Below are 19,742 nucleotides of genomic sequence, written 5' to 3' on the forward strand. Positions count from 1 at the left end.
AACCGTGGAAAAATGGGCTGCGACCGCTTAATTGTAGTGTGATCTTTATGGCCAGCAGCTTCTCTTGCTCTTCCTCAGTCGACGACGACGTCTGTTAAAGAGGCCTCTTGTTTGGTGTCCTTTCGACTGTCCGCGATCTGTGATGTTGTGCTGCTCTAGGTTGCGTTCGCGTTCGCGATCATAAAACTTTTGTGCTGCCCTCTCAATTGTTTTACAATGTTTTGTTTCTGGGCATTAAGGGGTTTTTTGTTTAGAGAGCATCCCACGATCGAACCAGTTTTGTGTATCCTAAAGCATCCTCAGCGTTAATAAGTGAAATTTAAGTGTTGTATTGCCCGGCGAGGCCAACTGACAACTGCCAAGCAAACAAACAACTGACGGACGTACCGTCGATCTTCCCAAATTTTCCCTGGTTGTCTGTGTGAAATTTTCCATTGTGTCACCTGAATACATTTCTAATTACACCCGCTCACCGTGCAAACATATTTGACCCTGGCACTTTATGACATTTTGCAAATAAATTTGTAGCTGCAAAATATTCAATGAATCCGTTTTTTAAATAATCCTCAGAGTATTTCTGAGAAACGCGACTGCAACGGATTACTCAATCGATGACAACTATTGCAAAATGTTGACAAAACAAATTTTTATTATACCCAAGCTCTCTATTTATTTGAACCTTTTGATCTTAGAGTTTAAAGAGACAAGAGCCACGATATTTATTGGTCATTGAAGCTGAATTCTAGAGCATTCGAATACTCCTTTCGCTAGTCTAAATGGAATCAGGAAATAATTTTATACATTATTTTATAAAATTATAGCTTTCTTTCTTTTAAAAGTTAAGCCAAGAAACATTTTTTACTCTTTTTATATGTAAACATATTTGTATTAATTCATAGTTTCCTTTCTTATAATTTAAACTATTTGTTAAGCCTTTACATACTTTTAATCCAATCAATGATTTATGGGGCAATACTCTTAGGTGTTATACCACTTACAATAAGCGTAATATTTATATAATCACTGATTTTCTCTTCAAACAAATGGGAACATAAAACAAATCGAAAATCAAAAAATAAATCTCAACATTAAAACTTTGATTGGCATCGAGGCTCGACAAATGGAAAAGGCAAAGGCTCAATGAAACGAAATGTACGCAGACTACAACAAAGGTATAATAAATGAAATCCGTAGTTATGACATTACAAACATGATTTTACAGCCACTAATTGCATAATGCACACTCGGTATGGAATTACTTAATTAGGGACAGCCAACGGCAATTGTAGTTTATAGTACAAATCGAAGCAGTCGTAAAGGAAAAGGGGTCTTTCTGTCTTCTATGCTATATGTAGTAGAAGACTCGTCGTCGTAGTCTCGTAATTGTAGTCGGCTTTAACGCCTACCATCTAAACACACATTTCGCTAAGTGAATGGTACCTGCCCCTGGGAGAGGGCGGAGCTACCTGCTCAGCCATGACATGACGTTCGTTAGAGCGAGATGGCAGCAGCAAAGAAAGAGTGCGCATACAAACATAAGCCATCTTGAATTTCAAACTCAACGGAAATGGGCTTGCGACGAGGGTTAAAACCAGCCAGCAGATGGTTGGCTGCGTGTGTGTGAGCGAGATGACTAGCTATATGCTGCTGGCATTGCCTCTGCTGCAAGCATAAGATTGTGTGTAGTCCGACTGGGCTTCTTTTTTTGGTTTGTTTATCAGTCAGTGCGACGCTCGTTGCTTTCAGTACGCGTTCGACTGCTGTTAACGTCACAACAGGCCAAACGCAACGGCAGTTGAAACAACACAACAGTGAAATCACCTAAAAAACGCGTGTGCGAATTCAAATTAAATATACTAAAAATACATTTGACGATTACAACAAGATCAGTGCCTAATCTGTAATCGATAATTGCAAAATAGAGCAACGCACTAATACAAGCTTAGCTCAAGTGCGTGAGAAAGTAGCAAAAAGAGCGCACAAAAAAGGAGCGCAAAAAGAAATTGAACAAGTTGAAAGTTAAATTTGCAAGTCAAGCTTGCAAAATGTGCTCGTAAACTGTAAATTGTATAAAAAGTGCTAAAAAGACAAAAACCGCAAAACGCAAAGTGCAGCTTAACTAACGCAATAAACACATTATAATTAAAACAGTTTTGTAAGTGCGCGCACCATAACCTCAAATCATGGTATCCCACTACTACAACACACTGCCCTATGCGCAAAAGCACAGTGCTGCAAACTTGGCTTACGCCTCGGCCGCTGCCGCCGGCCAAACATGGAACTGGAATAATTATCATGCGGGACCAAATCATCAGTTTCTTGGCGATGTCGAATCACCACATGCCGCACATCATGCTGCCGCTGCTGCCGCCGCCCATCCGATGTACTACAATCCCCATCATATGTTCAGCCACTCAAGCGCCGGCGATTGGCATTCACCGGCTGCCTCTAGTGCAGCAGCAGCCGCGGTGGCTAGCGATAATTTTGTGCAGAATGTGCCAACATCGGCGCACCAGCAGCTGATGCATCAGCATCACGCACATCATATCAACAGCGGTTTGGCCAGCGGTGGCTCCAGTAGTTCAGCCAGCTCTGGCAGCAGCAGCTCAGCGCCTGTTGTTGGCGGTCCTTCAGCGGGCGGAGGAACAACGCAGTTGAATGATACCAATGGCAGCATTGGACCCGATTCCGTATCCCAAGTGCAGCAGCAGCAGCAACAACAACACATTGCCGAAGGGTTGCCATCGCCGCCGATTACGGTGTCGGGCAGTGAGATATCCAGCCCTGGAGCGCCTACGTCCGCTTCGTCGCCACATCATTTGCCACACCATCTAGCGGCCAGTGCAAACAACAATAGTCCATCGACGCACAACAACAACAACAATAACAGTGTGACCAACAACAACAACAACCATCGCACATCGCCAGCAAAAGCTCAATATTATGATTGGATGAAAAAGCCCTCGTATCCAGCGCAGCCACAGCCTGGTAAGTTTACACATTCACATACATATGTACTTACACATTAGCATCTACGTATTAGTTGTCAGCATTTTTTGGGTTTATCCCGCATCCGTAATGCGAAGCACAGTCGCTGCATTGTCTTCAAAGCTTTGTGCTCGTGCTGTTCGCGCTTTAAAACAGACACACAACGAATGTGTTAGAAAGAGCGAGAGGGAAAAGAAACATAATTTTATAGCTAACAATAAGCAATTTGCTTGCATTCAGTCATTCGGTCCAAGCGGCCCATAAAAATCAAATGTTTGTCTTCATTTTACGGCCCTGGAGAACTAGGCACACTGCCTTTGCCTTGATTTATACCCCAGGCTAAACTGAGGCTCAGCTTGTCGACTATGTTGACTAATTTTGGGTCGTAAATCAATTTTACTATAAAAACATTCAATAGGGTCGATCAATTTTTGTTTCTTAAGTTTCTAATGAAAAATGCAAACAGTGGGCAAAGCAAGATATGAAAAAGACTGCTCTCACAGCAATTAGCGGTGTGAGAAGTGTTTCTAATAGGCTTGAATGCATCGATGCGAATCAATTGAAAATACCAAATGTAAATATTTGTATCTCTTCATTCTAATTGAGAACTTTAGAAAGCTTGTGTACAGAAAGCTCTTTCATTGCATTTCAATTCCCTTTGCCGGCGCTTCGCTCGTCTGGCAAGGCTCGCTTGTTGCTCAAAAGTTGCCAGATCAAATGCCAACAACAGCTTAAGGCTTTTGATTTTTATTTTGCTGCTGCTGTTCGCTGTTTGCGGCCATCTTTGTGGTTTGCTCTCTTTTTTTGTTTTGGTATCCACAACACAAAATCAACAACTGGCATTTGCATGTACACGCAATGTAAATGTCAAACGTACAAACACACACACACACACACATGCATATGTATATAAACATGCGCAGTGCAAGTTAAATACCAAAACAAGCAAATACACTCACACTAAAACACGTGCGCAAGCGCTCACAATTTATGACCCGCGTTTCAAGTTGACGACGTCGACGACGTTTGAGTTCGTCGATATCGACGATATCCATTAAGCCCATAAAATCTGTTGGTATGCAATTAACGTTTATTGCCCTGCCGTTTGTGGCTGTTGTTCGTTTTAATCCTTCAACGGGTCAAGACGACAAATTAAGATTATGCATTTTATTTATTATTCTTATAAATAATAAACAATTCCGCTGACTTAGCGCCAGCAGTTCAATTCGCCGCGATGAATTCGCCTCGCCACAAATGCTCGGTGCAATTTTTTGATTAGGATTTTTGTTTTTTTGTTTTGTGTTTAATTTAGTGAGGCGTACGTGTCTAGGGTTTCATTTCAGTGGAACCTCAACATATCCATTTTTACTCGGGGTATTGAAGTGAAGCATTGCCATTGGGTGTGGCAATAAAAGTTCTTCAACAATTTGTTATTGTTGCTTGTACTTTTGTTTCAACTGCGGCCTGTGGCGGGCTTTTCGCGATTAGATTAGTGCTACACCTCGTCTAGGAGGGGGTTACGGGAATTGTCTAGAGGCAGCAGGGGAGGTGAAGGAGGCGGAGAATAGGCCATCAACACCTTTGTGAAATGAACGTCCGCCTGTCAATGGTTTACCCGGGGTTTCTATGTTGCTCCAATAATGGTATTTTTTTTTTATTTTAGTTTTCGGGGTGATAGGAGTATCAAAACGTGTGCGTTATCTCCAGCCCATAGCCTGGTTATATGGTTGATAACTTGATAAGAGCGCCGCCCTGGGTACGAGAGTATTGATTAAAACAATATAGCCAATAAACCAATAAAAATTAGTATTACTTCCAATAAAAACTAAATAGCGACATTTATGGCCAAATCTTTGCAATCATTATTAAAAAAAATATTGGATGTTACGAGCGAGAGATCCAGGAAGAAGCAACAACAACAACAATCACAACAATAGCAACAATATTCGAAACTGATAAGTCGCAACTTGGGATTTGGTTAGAAACAGAATAGAACAGCAAAGCAATTATACAGGGGGGAATTCGGGCTCAAAACATAATGCCACATGACACATTGAGATTTAATATGTCAATAGTCACACAATTTATATATACGACATATCACAAATATCGAGGGAGAACTATCTCTATAGTCAGCTTAGATTTGTGCAGCCCCAATGTCTGGCCCCAAAAAAGAAAAGAATTGAACTCCAATTTGAAATTATGATACCCAACATAGCTAGACAACATATGAATAAACATATATACATATATATATATATATATATATACATTGGGAGTTGGGTAGGAGGGTAAAGTGTGTGTATATGTGGTTGCATGATAAGCCATTAAAAATGGCCACTAGCTAGCTGGTGGTGCAGTCAGAGCTACATTCTCGTCGATGTCGATGTCGCGCTGTCGATCGTTATCAGTGCTATCAATATTTGGTTTTTGTGCGACGCTGCCGTCAGCACAGGCCACAGTTAGAGTCCCTCAATGCTGCCCCTGTCCCTCTCCCTGTCCCTGTCCCGGTCGGAGCATGTGTCAAAATGAAGTCCGCTGTTGATTAGCCCAGTTCATCATCTATCCGTGGGCAAAGCGACGACATTACGTCTGACAAATGGTACCATGATTGACATGCCAGGATTAGCACAGTCTCTCTTTCACATACCCAACTCTTCCTTCGCCTCGCCCTTTGCTGCTACTCTCGATGTCTATGCCTTTCTCTATCTCACATTGACATGACTTGTGTGTGTTCCATCGATTCATTTGCTTTGGACTTAGTTGTTTAAATACAATGTGTGTGCGCTGTTATTTGTATTGGCATTGATATTGCTCATAACTGAAATTTTGTAGCTGAAAAGCCCTTCTCATGTACGCTATAAGGTGTTACTCGATACTCGATATGTTGATACACAAATGTGTGGAAATTTATTTCGGTTATTCGATGAGGCGCCGTGGATTTGGGAGCTTAACGATTTTAAAGAAATGAGATAATAAACAGTACAAAAAAGCAATCTTCAATTTGGATTGGGTTGTAGACGGAGCTTTAAGCAGCTTTACAGGCAAATAATTACCACTTTTTCCAATTTCTAAACTAAAATCATTAAAAATGCTGTACTTTAGTTTTATACCACGATTAAGAAGTAAAGAAATAAGCTTTTTAACTATATTATTTTCAATCGACAGTTCACACTTCCCAATTTTTTTTTTTTTCAAATACCATAATCTTTTCTTAGAATGTCATTAGCAACTTTTCAAAGTTTCCATCAGCTAAAAAGAGCTTTCAAATTGTATTATCATTGGTATCAAGTGGCGATTTCATCAGCTTCAGCCTGCGTTTATGGGCTTTTCCAGTTGTTTATGAGTTTATCAGCTAATCGCTGAAAAAGCAAAGCCCAACAAAAATTCAATTCTAAAATTAAAAACTAAATGTGCCGGACCGCGTCGAGTCGAGCCGAGAATCATTTCCTTTAGCCATAAACAAAAATGCTTGACATGCTAGCCTCGTCTCTTAAGCCCCGCCAACGACATTAAAATCCGATTGTCAATCAAAATCGCTCATACGACACATAGAACGGGGCAAATATTTTGCGTTTGCAAGTATAAACAAAATATCAGTTCTTTTATATCTCCTCACGGCATAATGCCACTGATTGAGTGACTCGCTGACTGACTGACTGTTTGACTGACTGACTGACTGACTAAGTGGGTGACTGATTGACTGGCGGGAAACGTGTCAAGCTTATTGTGGACACGTTTCTTATGAAATGCGTATACGAAACGAGGTTTGCTACCGTTTCGTTGTTGTTCTGTTTATGGCCAAGATTTGCAGTCCAGCTGGTGGCATTTACTACCATATATATAGGCATATATATATGTGCCGTTAATCGCTTAACAATACAATAAAGTAGCAATAATTATAAAAAACTAAATTAAATGTTTCATTCCATTCATTGAGCGACGACTACGATGACTGTATTTTAGGGGGCGCAAAGTATATACTTTTATATTGTATACCCTAACCATAACAATGAATGAATATTGTATATGGTAGCCATATTCTGATTTTTATGCCACTTTAATTATGATGATTATTAGCTGGGATTTGTTATAGCTCGTTTGCCATTAATAAATGACCATTTGCTACTCGTTATTCGCCCATTGCCCATCAATCGTCACAGCACACTTTACAGTTTGCTCAGGTTCAGCAAATAGACCGTTAAACTGTTATATTGTTATACAGTTATACAGTATAGTTATAGTTGTAGTGCAAACCTCAGTTGCATCTCTCTAACAATTTGTTTACACTGCGGCGCAGGCCTCAAAGATTATTCAAATATTGTTGCACGTTGACCCGAAGAGTTTAACCCACTGAGATAAGAACGAGACCAGAACAGAACAGAACAGACACAATTTATAGTTCACACCAGAGGAGCGCGCTGTGCAAAATTTATTGTTTAATATTTTTATGAAGCGCAAATTATCAATAATGTGTTGGCCTGGCTTATGAATGCTTTAGTATGCTCAGGCCAAACACAGCTACTGTTGTTGGGCAAACACAATTGCTCTGCTAAGCTGACTCATCAAACTAATATATCAATATATCAATCAGTTATCTATCTCTATCTCTATCTCTCTATCTGTATATCAATCTTAACCTTTTGCTTATTAACAGAGCTGTGCAGCACGCCCAATTTAGATGACTTTTCCGATATTCTGGAAGCAGGTGGTACGCATCCTAAAAAAAACCAAATAATTTCTTAGACTCTCTTTTTTCTTCTTTGGGTTTCATTTTTCTCGTTTTTTTGTTTTTGCTTTGTGGCTTTTGCATGTGCCGCTCATAAATAAGCTCGAGTCGTATATCGTATCTACATATATGTATCTATATATACTATATAGCGCATGATTGTAAATGTTTATTGCATGCCACAGCTCCGCATTCGAAATAATTAACGTAAATTTGAAAATAATTTTTACCCGCCTGACAATTTATGGCCTTAATGGCGACTCGCGACTTGGCTTGGCCGTTAAATTCTGGCCAACAGTCTTGCTGGCTTGGCTCGGCTGCCATTTTGTAAGCACACACCAAGTCGACACTCCCCTCTCTCTCTCTCTCTCTCTGTCTCCCTCGCTCAGCTGTCGCCATAAAAATGCGGCCTAAAACCGCTCGTCGCTGCCAATGGCGTGTTGGCCACGTCCACATTCCTCATTCACATCCTCTGCATCATTGCAACTCCGCCTCGCTCCCTTTCCCCACTACCCCTTGGCCCCTTGGCTTGCTTGCGTGCCACATTTGGCTGCGGCACGTACTGCGGTCGGCATTCGTTTGTGCTGCACGCGATCTGATAATATTTCTTTTATTTTTTCTTTCTGTTTTTTTTTGCTGCTTTTCCTTCTTTGGCATTTATAATGCTGCGTGCCAGGGCGCGGCCTGGCTCCATGAGGGTAGAGAGGGGGAGGGGGAACTCGGGGGGGAGACTGTCTGCTTGGAGGCGTTGTACTTTTGCATATGCATTGAACAAATGGAATGAGAATGGGAATGGGAAGCGAGCGCTCATAAAGCGTTTCCATGTCGCATGTTTCTTTCCACTTTGATGTCCGCCATTTTGAATTTCTCTTCTCTTGCGTGTGTGTGCATACATTTGTATGCGTGCGTGTGTGTGAGCGAAAGAGTTATTTATTGATGGCCTCCATATAGCATTAGGGGGAACTTTAATTACGTTTTATGGAAATTATACAGCTGATCTAATTTTCTGGCTGTGAGGAAAGATGAGAGTAGAGATCAAACTTGTTATATTGCAGTCGAGTTCCGCTATAGAAACGAATTGGAAAACAGCAATTAAACTATATAAATTAGAAATGAGTCGCCTCGAATCATTGTAGAAAATGAGAAAAGAAAAGGGTTAGAGAATAGTTTAAGTTGTTTGTAGAATGAAACTGAAGAGAAGTTAGGCTACGCTATTTTAAAGATTTGCCGTCGGATTTTATAATTTGCTTCGAATTAACTTAAACATTAAAAAACAATGAACAAAAGAATATATTTGTTATCCATCCATATTTTTAATAACTTCAAATCAAACTTCTTAAAAAATGTTTAGTTACCTTTAATTCGTAAGGTTTAAGAAGAGATATTGCTTAACATCATATTTTAAAGACACATTTGATACATTTTCTTAAAGGTTTGCTTTAAATATTTTGATTATATCATAAAATTCTTATTTAAATGATTCACAAAGTATTGTATTCATATAATACAGAAAACTATACTAAAATATCTTTACAAATCTTGCCGAATATTTATTACAATGTCGCCTCGTTTAGTTAGTTGTAAAGCAACAAAATAGAGCATCCTACATTGATTTACCCTTTTAGCTGCGATGCTGCCACAAAGGTAGTAAATTGTGGCAAATAAGCCAAAGCCCATGTAAACGGGATGCAAAAGACAAAAGGCAGCGGAGCATCAAAAAAAAAGAGGAGAAAAAAAGGAAAGCAAAGGAAAAGAAAAGAAAATAAAATAAACGTCAAATCGAATCAAATGATTTTATGATGTAATTTGAGCTAATATTTACGATATAACAGCATCTAAAGCAGCAGCAAAATGCCAAATAAATGTTATTGTTATATTGTCGCTTGGGTGGTGCGAGAGCAACACACACAAAGTGTAGATGAAGCCCAACCAAGTGGCCAACTCATTGTTGTTCTCGCTTGTTTCGTTGTCTCTGCCACATTTATGATGCTGCCCCCCCTTTCCCTTCCCCATTTTGGCGAAAAAAAGGCAAAAAATATTGTGCTGAACTTAAAGCTTAGAGCTTAGAGCTCAGAGCGAATTATTGAGTGTTGAAAAGTCAAGTGTTGAACTACATCCCCGGGGTGCAATAAATGAAATTGCTGCTGCGGGCGAAGTCGAGGCGTGAATGGGGAGGCAAAGCTAACTTTTGACCCAGACAGTCAGCTTTAATGCCAGAATTTAAATAGAAGAGCAGAAAGAGAGCAAACCAAACCAAGGCTGCAGGTAACAAATGTCTCCCAATAGAGTTGCTCATCTGCCGCTTTGAGTTCTTGTCGTCATCGCACATTGGGCAATGCCCACAGCTACAGATAGATAAAGATGTTCTTTCGCTCAATTTGTGTGTTTGCTGCTGTGCTTCACTTATGCGGCATGCAAGTGACAAATTAAGCCACAGCAGGCGGTGGCAAAAGCGTATTAACACGCTGTCAGCGAGCAACCACCAAGCAGAGACCATAACTAACCGCAACAGTTACACTCGTAACTGTAACCATAAGTGTCCTTGTTGCCTGTGATTTGCCCGCTGGGAACTGGACACAAATAATTGCCGCAATCTTAGGCTGAGGTTGTCCTTCAATAGTGCAACAGCTGCTCGGGCAATTATATTTTTAGCTACTTGAACTATTCATTCATTACTCCCGATATCACAAAACATATTTCTGAATTATAATTTACAAGCATTGTCAACTGTCTCTGTCACTTGTAGCTTAACTTTGCTCCAATTTGTTTGTGTGCGCTTCTTTGGTTAAATAGAAAACAATCAATTTAATAATATATATACGTATATTGTATGCGAGTAATATATATAGAACATAATCTGAGGGGGCTATAAAATCTTAAAGCCAACCCAACTATTGGCATTTGCTATTTGCACAAATTCCTTTGTCGGCAACAGAAACGGTGCGAGATACAAACACGCAGATATTCTTCATACAGATACAGATACAGATATAAATACAGTTATAGATACACAACTACAGTTACAGATACACACTCATAAACCATTCGATTGTTTAAGTGCGAGCGCAGACCAGTTGTGAATTATTACACTGCAATTTATGGACTATTGATAAGGTCAGGAATAACGGTAGCAAGTGTTTTCCTTTTTCAATTATTAACTAGAAAAACGAGGTTCAAAGTCGATGATTGCAAATGGTTTATACATATTTATATTTGTAAAAGATAAGGCGATGAATGTAAAGTAAATTATAACATAAATAAATAGTGAATAAATTGATTGTTAATAGGCAAAGTGAATGAGAACATTAAGAAACGATTTTAATAAGGATAAATCAAAGATATTACAAAAGTACAAGTTTATTTAGTAATTAACGGAGACAGATAGTTTTATTTGTAGTTTAAAATATAGTGAAAGAGTAGCTTAAATTCCTAACAAAGAGAATCTTTTAAGTTTCACGCTGGTTTTCAAAAATTAGAAGAAAGAAAATCGAACAAATTTATTCAAAGTTTTAAAAGTAATTTCATTGGAATCATTTGTCATCATCTTTTAATAGTTCACTGCAACTCTCACTTTTTTCACAGTGTTGTAATAGTATCTGAATAGATATAGAAAACGCTGTGAATGAATGAGTGCCAGTTTTATCCAGAGCAGCACATCGTGTGGTAAACATGTGTAATATTTAATGAGTACAACATTCGATATACGACGAGCATTCGATGTGCGACAAACAGCTATTAAAGCTTATCGACGAAGCCTCTGCAAAGCCCTGCAACTTGAGGCAAGCAAGAGTGCTGCAACACACACAACTCGCAACTCTGATTCCGATTGGAGTCAGGAATCGGAGTTCTTAGTGTTGATATAGACCTCAACTGGGATTAGGGAGTGCGTGCATTTGAACTATGCCGCCGTCTCTCAAGCGTATGCAATCGACAAGAGCTGTAAACTATGATAGGTAATGTCAACTAATCCATCATTATGTGGCGATCGCTGTAGAAGAACTCACATTTATATAGACGCAGTTCAATTTTCAATTACAAATCGTTGCCACACTTAAAGCAGTTGTTGAACGAGCAGCAGATGCAACAAGAAGAAGAAGAGCTTCACGTACACCCATTTATATAAATTTACTGTTACGCACTTACCCCACCTTTAAGCACCACCTTACTCCCCCTTTCCCTCTTTCCGCTGGCAGTGACAAAGCCATAAAAAATGTCACACCTTTTTTCCACAAAAAAAGGCACAACACGAGCATTTTATTTAATTACGAATAAAATGTATTTGTGCTTTTAAGACTGTGTCTGGCTATACAGTATATCTGCACATATATATATTTAGAGTATATACTATATACTATAATTAAACCCACCCAGAAACAAACATACTGTATGTATAAATATATTTTTTAGATACTATCTGCTCTTTCCTTTTTTTTTTCGTTTTTTTTCGTGTTTTAGTTGTTTGCAAAAATGACTTTAGTTTTCCCATATTGTTTTCCCCCTTTATGAGTTATGATATCTTATCTCGCAGATCTTGTGAAGAGTGATCTCGTTAAGCGCAGATCTGTGTGTCTGTTTGTCTAACATTCCCAGTTTAGTTCAGCCGAGTTGTGATATGAGTTCGAGTTAGACAACTTTGCTTGCTTGGTCCACATAAAGTGTGCGTATTTATTTTGTGTGCAGATAATAAAACACTCAGTACGGGTTAGTAACTTTATAGTTTTATATATGGTATACACAATTTATTGGATTATATGGTTATGGCCGTGAAGGTCAGATAGAACCATACTTAACCACAACTACAACTACACACACACACACACACACACATAGATATAGTATTTAGGCCCCAATGCCGCTAACACAACAATATGCTCTAGTTTGGACTCCGGCGTGTTTACTCAGCGTGTTCAGGTGTGAGAAATTGGAACTGAAAGTGCCAACAGATAAAAGTTATGCATAGATTAAATGCCAAGAAGAACTTGTGCCTGCAGACAGATTTATACGATGGTTCTTAAAAAGGAAACTTGAAAATGAAATCATGCTTTTGTTTAACTTTTTTATGGGAATCCGGAAGGAATAAAAAGGGTTTTAATTAGCCTTTAAACTATAATAAAGCAATTAGAATACAACAGATTTCCGTAAATAATTTTACAGTTTTAAAGGAAAAAAAAAAGATTTAAATTAAAAGTTAATCAATAAATATTAGATTTTGAATTGAATAAATTTTAAAGCAAGAATAATTTAGTTTACAATTTATATTGTCAGATTATTTCAATTGATACAGAGCTGCTTACAAATTGGAATATGAATAGAAAATTATGATATTTAAAAATATAATACAGTTTTATATGTAGTTGGGAAATTTTTAATTTTACTTCTTTTCATAGACAAGTTTTACAATTATTCTCGACTTTTTAACACCTTATAATTCAACGAACGAATACCATAAAAGATTTCATTATTTTGCAAAGAGTTTATTATATAAGCAGAAAGTCAGACAGCGTAAAATGAGTGACAGTCTTAATGACTTATCATCACATTGCGAAATTGTCTGAGATGAAATAATATTTTCGTGTTTTGTTCAATTTACACAAGGAAATCCTACTTGATGATTCTCTTTTTTTTTAATTTAATATCTTTGCCCCGAGCTTTTGCTTTTTAATGGCGTCAAATATTTGTGCACTTCCTCAAATCCAACGCTCTGCCATCTAAAGTCTGTCTAAACAGTTTTGCGGGTTATCAGCATTAGTTGTATTATGGCTTCTACAACACCCCGTCTACACTTATCAGCAGTGTGTGTGAGCCAAGAACACGCGCGGGCCAAAAGCGACGATGATCAACGAACCGCGTTGAGTTCTGTTGGGTCTTGACTTTTTCTTGAGTACATTTTCTAGATCTAAAGGCACCACCACCCCACACTAAAATTGCAACAAGCCTCAAAATTTGAGATTTATTATTAGGCACAGAGACGCGACGAAAAGCTAGATTAAAAACACAAAAAAAAAAGAAACGAACTGAAACTGAAAGAATGAGGCTTTAAGTGAGTAAACAGCCAAGAACGATGACGACAACGACAACAACGACGAAGAGAACGCTATAAATTCACGTCTAAACAAAAGTGTAAAAAATAAATACGAGTGCAAGAGATAAGGCCCAAAAAGCGACAGAACATTTCGGACTTTAGGCCTCGTTAGGGGCACCAACTTGGCCACTTACCTCCACTTAGCCAACCCGAAACTGCTTTTCACAACCCAATTCGAAATCGAATTGAGGAAAATCTATAATTAATATATAGCCGGATGATTAATTATCAAAAAACTGAGAGAGAGTGTGTTTGCGCCATATATCAAGAGGCAGGTGTAGAGGATCTTAAGGTCTTTAACACCTACTCCGAGTTGCCTCGGATTTCTGTTCTGCTTCGTGTAGTATCTGCTCTGTATGTGTGTGTGTGTGTATCGCTTGAACTTATCATCTGTGAAAATATTTGTCTATTTGCTCGCTTGTTTGCTCGATTTTAATTGTGGTTTACAAACGCATTCAGAGTGCTACAAAAAAAAAAAAAACAAAAAAATTAGAGCAAAATCCCAAAATGGTAGAGAAAAAAAATACCCAAGTAGATGTTTGCATTTCATTTGGTTGTGATAGTCGTCGCGCAATCCTAGAGAGTTTTCCAGAGTGCCAGAGTGTGTGTGTGTTGGGAGTAAGTGAGTGTGTTTATCACGTAGCCAGAGACAACTGTGGCATGACATGATCCCGTGGCCTTTTTCATGCCTTGTCGTTAGCTCGTTTTGAGTCATCTATTTGAATTTTGATTGACTAATTGCACAACAGCAGCCGCGAGCGCCATTTGGCCAGGTCGTCAGTTCTCCTCTTGTTGGTTGCCAGCTGCCTCTTGGGTGTCTCTTGCGGCGCCCCAAAAAAAAAGCAAAGAGTGTGCCTCCCCCATGCTCCCCTAGAGTTTGCATTTTGATGTTTACCGCAACGTTGCTTCGTTTTTTTTTTGCCTCTATTTCTCATTTTTATGGCCTATCTTAATTCAAATATTGTCGGCTGTTGTGACGAACCAAGTTGATGTGAATGTGATAGGAACGACGATGATGATGATGATGATGTGCCGCCTGCCCATCATGAGGATGAGCTCGACTTGTTTGCCCATCGCACGCCACTCACTCAACTCAACTCAACTCAACTCAACTCAAGTCATTCCCTCGAGCTGTGACGACAGAGTCTCAGTTCACCTTTTTCTTCAACTGCAACAATTATTAAATAATTATATTTACACACTTGTACTATGAAAGTAATTATATTAATTGGAGGAATATAATCTTGATTTATGCATGTGGCGGAAGTTATTTCAGCACAATTAAATATTGTTTTACATTCATAGATTATTTAGTTGAGATGATTGCTGATTTATTACTACAATATTTGCATGTAATCTTTATTTTATAATTATATATATTTCTTTCTCCTTTTTTATAGATACTTCATTTAAGCTGATCTTTTTCTCAGTCCGAAATATTTGAATCTTTTAGCGTAGCCAATATTTAATTACATTTTTATCGTTATTCGAAGTATTGAATGTAAATTTACTTTAATTGCATTTCAAAAACAGTTGTAGGGGTTAAACTAAATGAAATATTTGGGAATGTTTTTAATTCAAATCTGTTCCCCATTTATATAGCTATTTCATTAAGCTGATCTTTTTCTCTGTCATATATATTTAGTTAAATTTTTATCCTTATTCGAAGTATTGAATATAAATTTACTTTAATCTGTAACTAACCATTTATTTGATGCGTCTTTTCTTTTACAGGCAAAACCCGCACCAAGGACAAATATCGCGTGGTGTACACCGACTTCCAGCGCCTGGAGCTGGAGAAGGAGTACTGCACATCGCGCTACATAACCATTCGTCGCAAGAGCGAGCTGGCGCAATCGTTGTCGCTGTCGGAGCGTCAGGTGAAGATCTGGTTCCAGAATCGACGCGCCAAGGAGCGCAAACAGAACAAGAAGGGCAGCGATCCCAATGTGATGGGCGGTGTCCAGCACACCGACTACAGTCAGCTGCTGGATGCAAAGACGAAACTGGAGCCGGGTCTGCATCTGCAGCATCCGCTGCACTCGATGAATCCGATGGCCATGAATCTGCCCGCCATGCGTCTGCATCCCCATCTGGCGGCGCACAGTCATTCGCTGGCTGCGGCAGCGGCGCATTCACATCTGCAGCAGCAGCACAGCGCACAGATGTCCGCAGCTGCTGTGGGCGTGGGCACGCTCTCGATGTGACATGACTATGGTGGAGATCGAGAGGCGACCAGCTATGGCAACAGCAACAACAACAATGGCAGCTACATGTTGGAGCAACAGCAGCAACAACTGGAGAGTGGCACCAACAGCTTTGCAACATGTCCTAGTGATCTGGCGGTAGACTTGGCTTGAGCACTTTTAGCAACTTGTAGCGGGGGGTGAACAGAAAGGGAATTCTTCTTGGGCACTTGGGCAACAGTCAGACTGTTGATTAAAGTGGCCTGGGCAGCGGTGCATTTGAATATTGCACGTTGTTAATTTTTGTGATTGTATATTCGTCGTGTTTATCGCTGCCCCCGCCCCTACCCCGCCCTCAACACTAAGTATCCCAGCCATCCCCCTTCATGCAACCAGTATGAAAATTAGAAATGTATGAATATAACCCATGTAAAATCGTATGTTTATTTTGTATTTAATATGTAATTTTTCCCACTTGTATGTATTATGTTTGTTTTTGTTCTAGATAATGCCTAAACTATAAGATATGATATGATACACATCATTTTAAAATAGCAATTAAGTGAAGAAAGCAAACAAATCAAAACTAAATTCAATTATAATACATTATACATAAATAATTTGTATAGCCGTCCCCAATTTACACACACACACACACATACACATACAGAGCTGCACAACCCCAACAACAAATTATGTGTGTATACAAATAATTTAATTGAAATTGAGCTAAGACAATTTAAATCCTTGGTGCAATTTGACCCAACAACAACAACACAAACAAATGTAAATATGTATCACAAACAAATTGAACGTTTATTACTTTAAAGCTGTAATAACAATTAGTTAGTTACTAGTGTAATTTGAATTTAATTTTAATAAAAACAACAAACAACAAATACATATTTTGTGCACAAACCCAATTATTATAAATATACAAGTAAATTAATACAAAAACAACAACGTTGCCTACATATCAAACAAAACAAAACAACACAAAAGAACACATCAGCAGCACGCTTGCATGTAATTTAAATATTAGTTAATTAATTTATGTAAAGTCCTTGTGCTATTTGAATTAAAATAAAATATACAAAAAATAACAACCACTTAAGTTTCATTTTGGCATTCACAATAAGCGCAGCAGTTGATTCGCTCCACCTACCAGGAAGAAGAGGCAGCAGCGGCTGTCAATTGTTTTTTTCCGTTTCGTTTCGTCAACGCCTTCGTCGCACACGACCGCCATTGAGACTCTCGACACTATTGCTAGCTCTGTCTCACTCATGCAGAGCGCCGTCTCGGGTTGCTTGTAAAATACTTGTGCGCGTTGCAATTGAATTTGATTGAAGCAGCAACCGACTCAACAAACACACACACAAACATTAAGCTACACTCTGGAGAGCCACTTATTAGCGAGATTAAACGATTACTTAAAATGCATTTACTTGACGGAAAATTGCTCAAGTCCTTACAGAAATAGACAGGACACGTAATTTTAGGCTAACAAGGACCAACTTTATGGATTTGCATCAAAAAAATATGGGGTCATCTAGGGATCCAACACTTGTAATTTTTTGGTCCACAAGCCTTCGAAGAATGGGCCAAACTCGCAAATTACAGGATAACTCGAGAACTACAAGGACGATTTGAATGTCCTTTGGCAGGATGATAGCTCTCATCAAGAACTTTCGTTTGTCACAGGACTCGCAAGGATCAGACAGGATATGACCGAGTTATTCGCTATTTTCTGTTAACAAAAAAGTCCTTATAACTGGGCCGCCCGCAGGATATTCGTCCTTTTTAGTTTGTCAATCAGCTTGGATTCAATAATATTATATATCTGCCAAAGGACATCAAGATCGTCCGTCAAATGGCCGAGATACGGCGGATTTTTCGAATTTTTGCAATTTTTCTATACTCACCCTTGAAAAAATGTAAGTCAGAAAATTCAATTTTTATAGCATACTTTGAGGGTGCGCCCAGGATTTTTTTTCGAAAACAAGCTATATCTCGGGCACATCCTGCCGCATTTTCAAAGGACACATGTTGCTAGGATCGCAGGGACCAACTCTATCGATTAGCATCGAAAAAATATGGGGTCATCTAAGGATCCAACACTTGTAATTTTTTGGTCAGCGGCTTGCGAAGAATGGGCTAAATTCGCAAATTGCAGGATAACTCGAGAACTACAAGGACGATTTGAATGTCCTTTGGCAGGATGATAGCACTCATCAAAAAATTTCATTTGGCACAGGACTCGCAAGGATCAGGCAGGATATGACCGAGTTATTCGCTATTTTCTTCAAACAAAAAAGTCCTTATAACTGGGCCGCCCGCAGGATATTCGTCCTTTTTAGTATGCCAATCGGGTTTTATTGATAAAAGCTCTCTGTATGCCAAAGGACGTCATGATCGTCCTTCAAATGATGGAGATACGGCGGATTTTTCGAAATTTTGGCCAACTTTCTATGCTCACCCTTTAAAAAATTTTAGGAAAATTTTTTGGCAGGATAATGAAAATCCTTGAATGCAAATCGATAGTACTACTTTCCCTGATTACAAAAAAGTAGGTCCTTGCTAGATCCTTAAGGATTTGTCGGAACAATAGTTAGAAAACGGATGTCCTTTTTCGAAAACAAGCTATATCATGGGCATATCCTGCCGCATTTTCAAAGGACACATGTTGCTAGGATCGCAAGGACCAACTCTATCGATTGGCATCAAAAAAATATGGGGTCATCTAAGGATCCAACACTTGTAATTTTTTGGTCAGCGGCTCAAAAGGAATGTCTAAATTTGAGAATTGCAGAATAACTCAGAAACTACAAGAACGATTTAATTGTCCTTTGGCATGATGATAGACCTCATCAAGAATTTTTGTTTGACACAGGACTCGCAAGGATCTGACAGGATATGACCGAGTTATTCACTATTTTCTGTAATCAAAAAGTCCTTATAACTTGGCCGCCCGCAGGATATTCGTCCTTTTTAGTATGCCAATCAGTTTAGATTCATTGAAGCTACCTATATGCCAAAGAACATCACGATCGTTTTTCAAATGGCCGAGAAACGTTTAAGTCTTAGAATTTTGGACCATTTTTCTATACTTACCCTTCAAAGAATTTTGGGCTTTTTTTTTAAAGGCAATGAAAATACTTGAATGCAAATCGAAAGTACTACTTACCATGACTTACCCTTATTTACCCTTGCTTAAGTCCTTGCCAAATCTCTAAGGATTTGGAGTTATTAGCCATTTTTCTATACTTTGATAGAAATATATTTTTCTTTATGGACAATTAAAATCATTGTGAATGGTAAACCCGATATCCTTTCGATATCTTTGATGCATTGGAAGATCTATTGCACAATCGTTCGCATATCCTTTACAGAAATTAAGCTATTTTGCGTAGAACTTGTTTCATTCATTCTGGTTAACACTTGAAATGTAAAGGTCTGATTTTTCTTGGCAGCATCGATTGATTTACGATACTCACTTTTGACTTTATAGATGCGGCCAATTAATACATAGTATTTGGGCCGAATCGAGCAAGGCAACAATCGAAGAGACAACTATTTACGAGCATTTCTTGCATATGTATATAGGAATGTGATATAGACTAAAATGTAAAAGTTCAATGCATAAAAGTATAACGAAAGAATCAACATTTTTTCACAGCAATAAATGCATAAAAGACAAATATAAGTATGCATGGATGTGCCGTCGATAAGGCATAAAATTTATAATCTTTTTGCATTG

At 38.7% G+C, this 19,742-nt stretch overlaps 1 protein-coding gene across 1 annotated transcript; it reads left to right on the forward strand.

Moving 5' to 3' along the window:
- Positions 1 to 1,753: 1,753 nt before the first annotated feature.
- On the forward strand, positions 1,754 to 17,091 carry LOC117564886 (homeotic protein caudal). The gene is made up of 2 exons (XM_034243834.2): positions 1,754 to 2,988; positions 15,534 to 17,091. Exons 1-2 carry the CDS (start codon positions 2,184 to 2,186, stop codon positions 16,004 to 16,006), a joined length of 1,278 nt encoding a protein of 425 aa, XP_034099725.1. The 5' UTR covers positions 1,754 to 2,183; the 3' UTR covers positions 16,007 to 17,091.
- The last annotated feature ends 2,651 nt before the right edge of the window (positions 17,092 to 19,742 follow it).

The sequence above is a fragment of the Drosophila albomicans genome, chromosome 2L (genome assembly GCF_009650485.2).
Source record: "Drosophila albomicans strain 15112-1751.03 chromosome 2L, ASM965048v2, whole genome shotgun sequence".
NCBI lineage: Eukaryota > Metazoa > Arthropoda > Insecta > Diptera > Drosophilidae > Drosophila > Drosophila albomicans.

Bases quoted from the DNA above. Each gene is read 5' to 3' on its own strand.
- LOC117564886 (XM_034243834.2), top strand. From the start codon at position 2,184: ATGGTATCCCACTACTACAACACACTGCCCTATGCGCAAAAGCACAGT. The intron at 2,989-15,533 runs GTAAGTTTACAC...TTTCTTTTACAG, and splicing joins TCCAGCGCAGCCACAGCCTG to GCAAAACCCGCACCAAGGAC.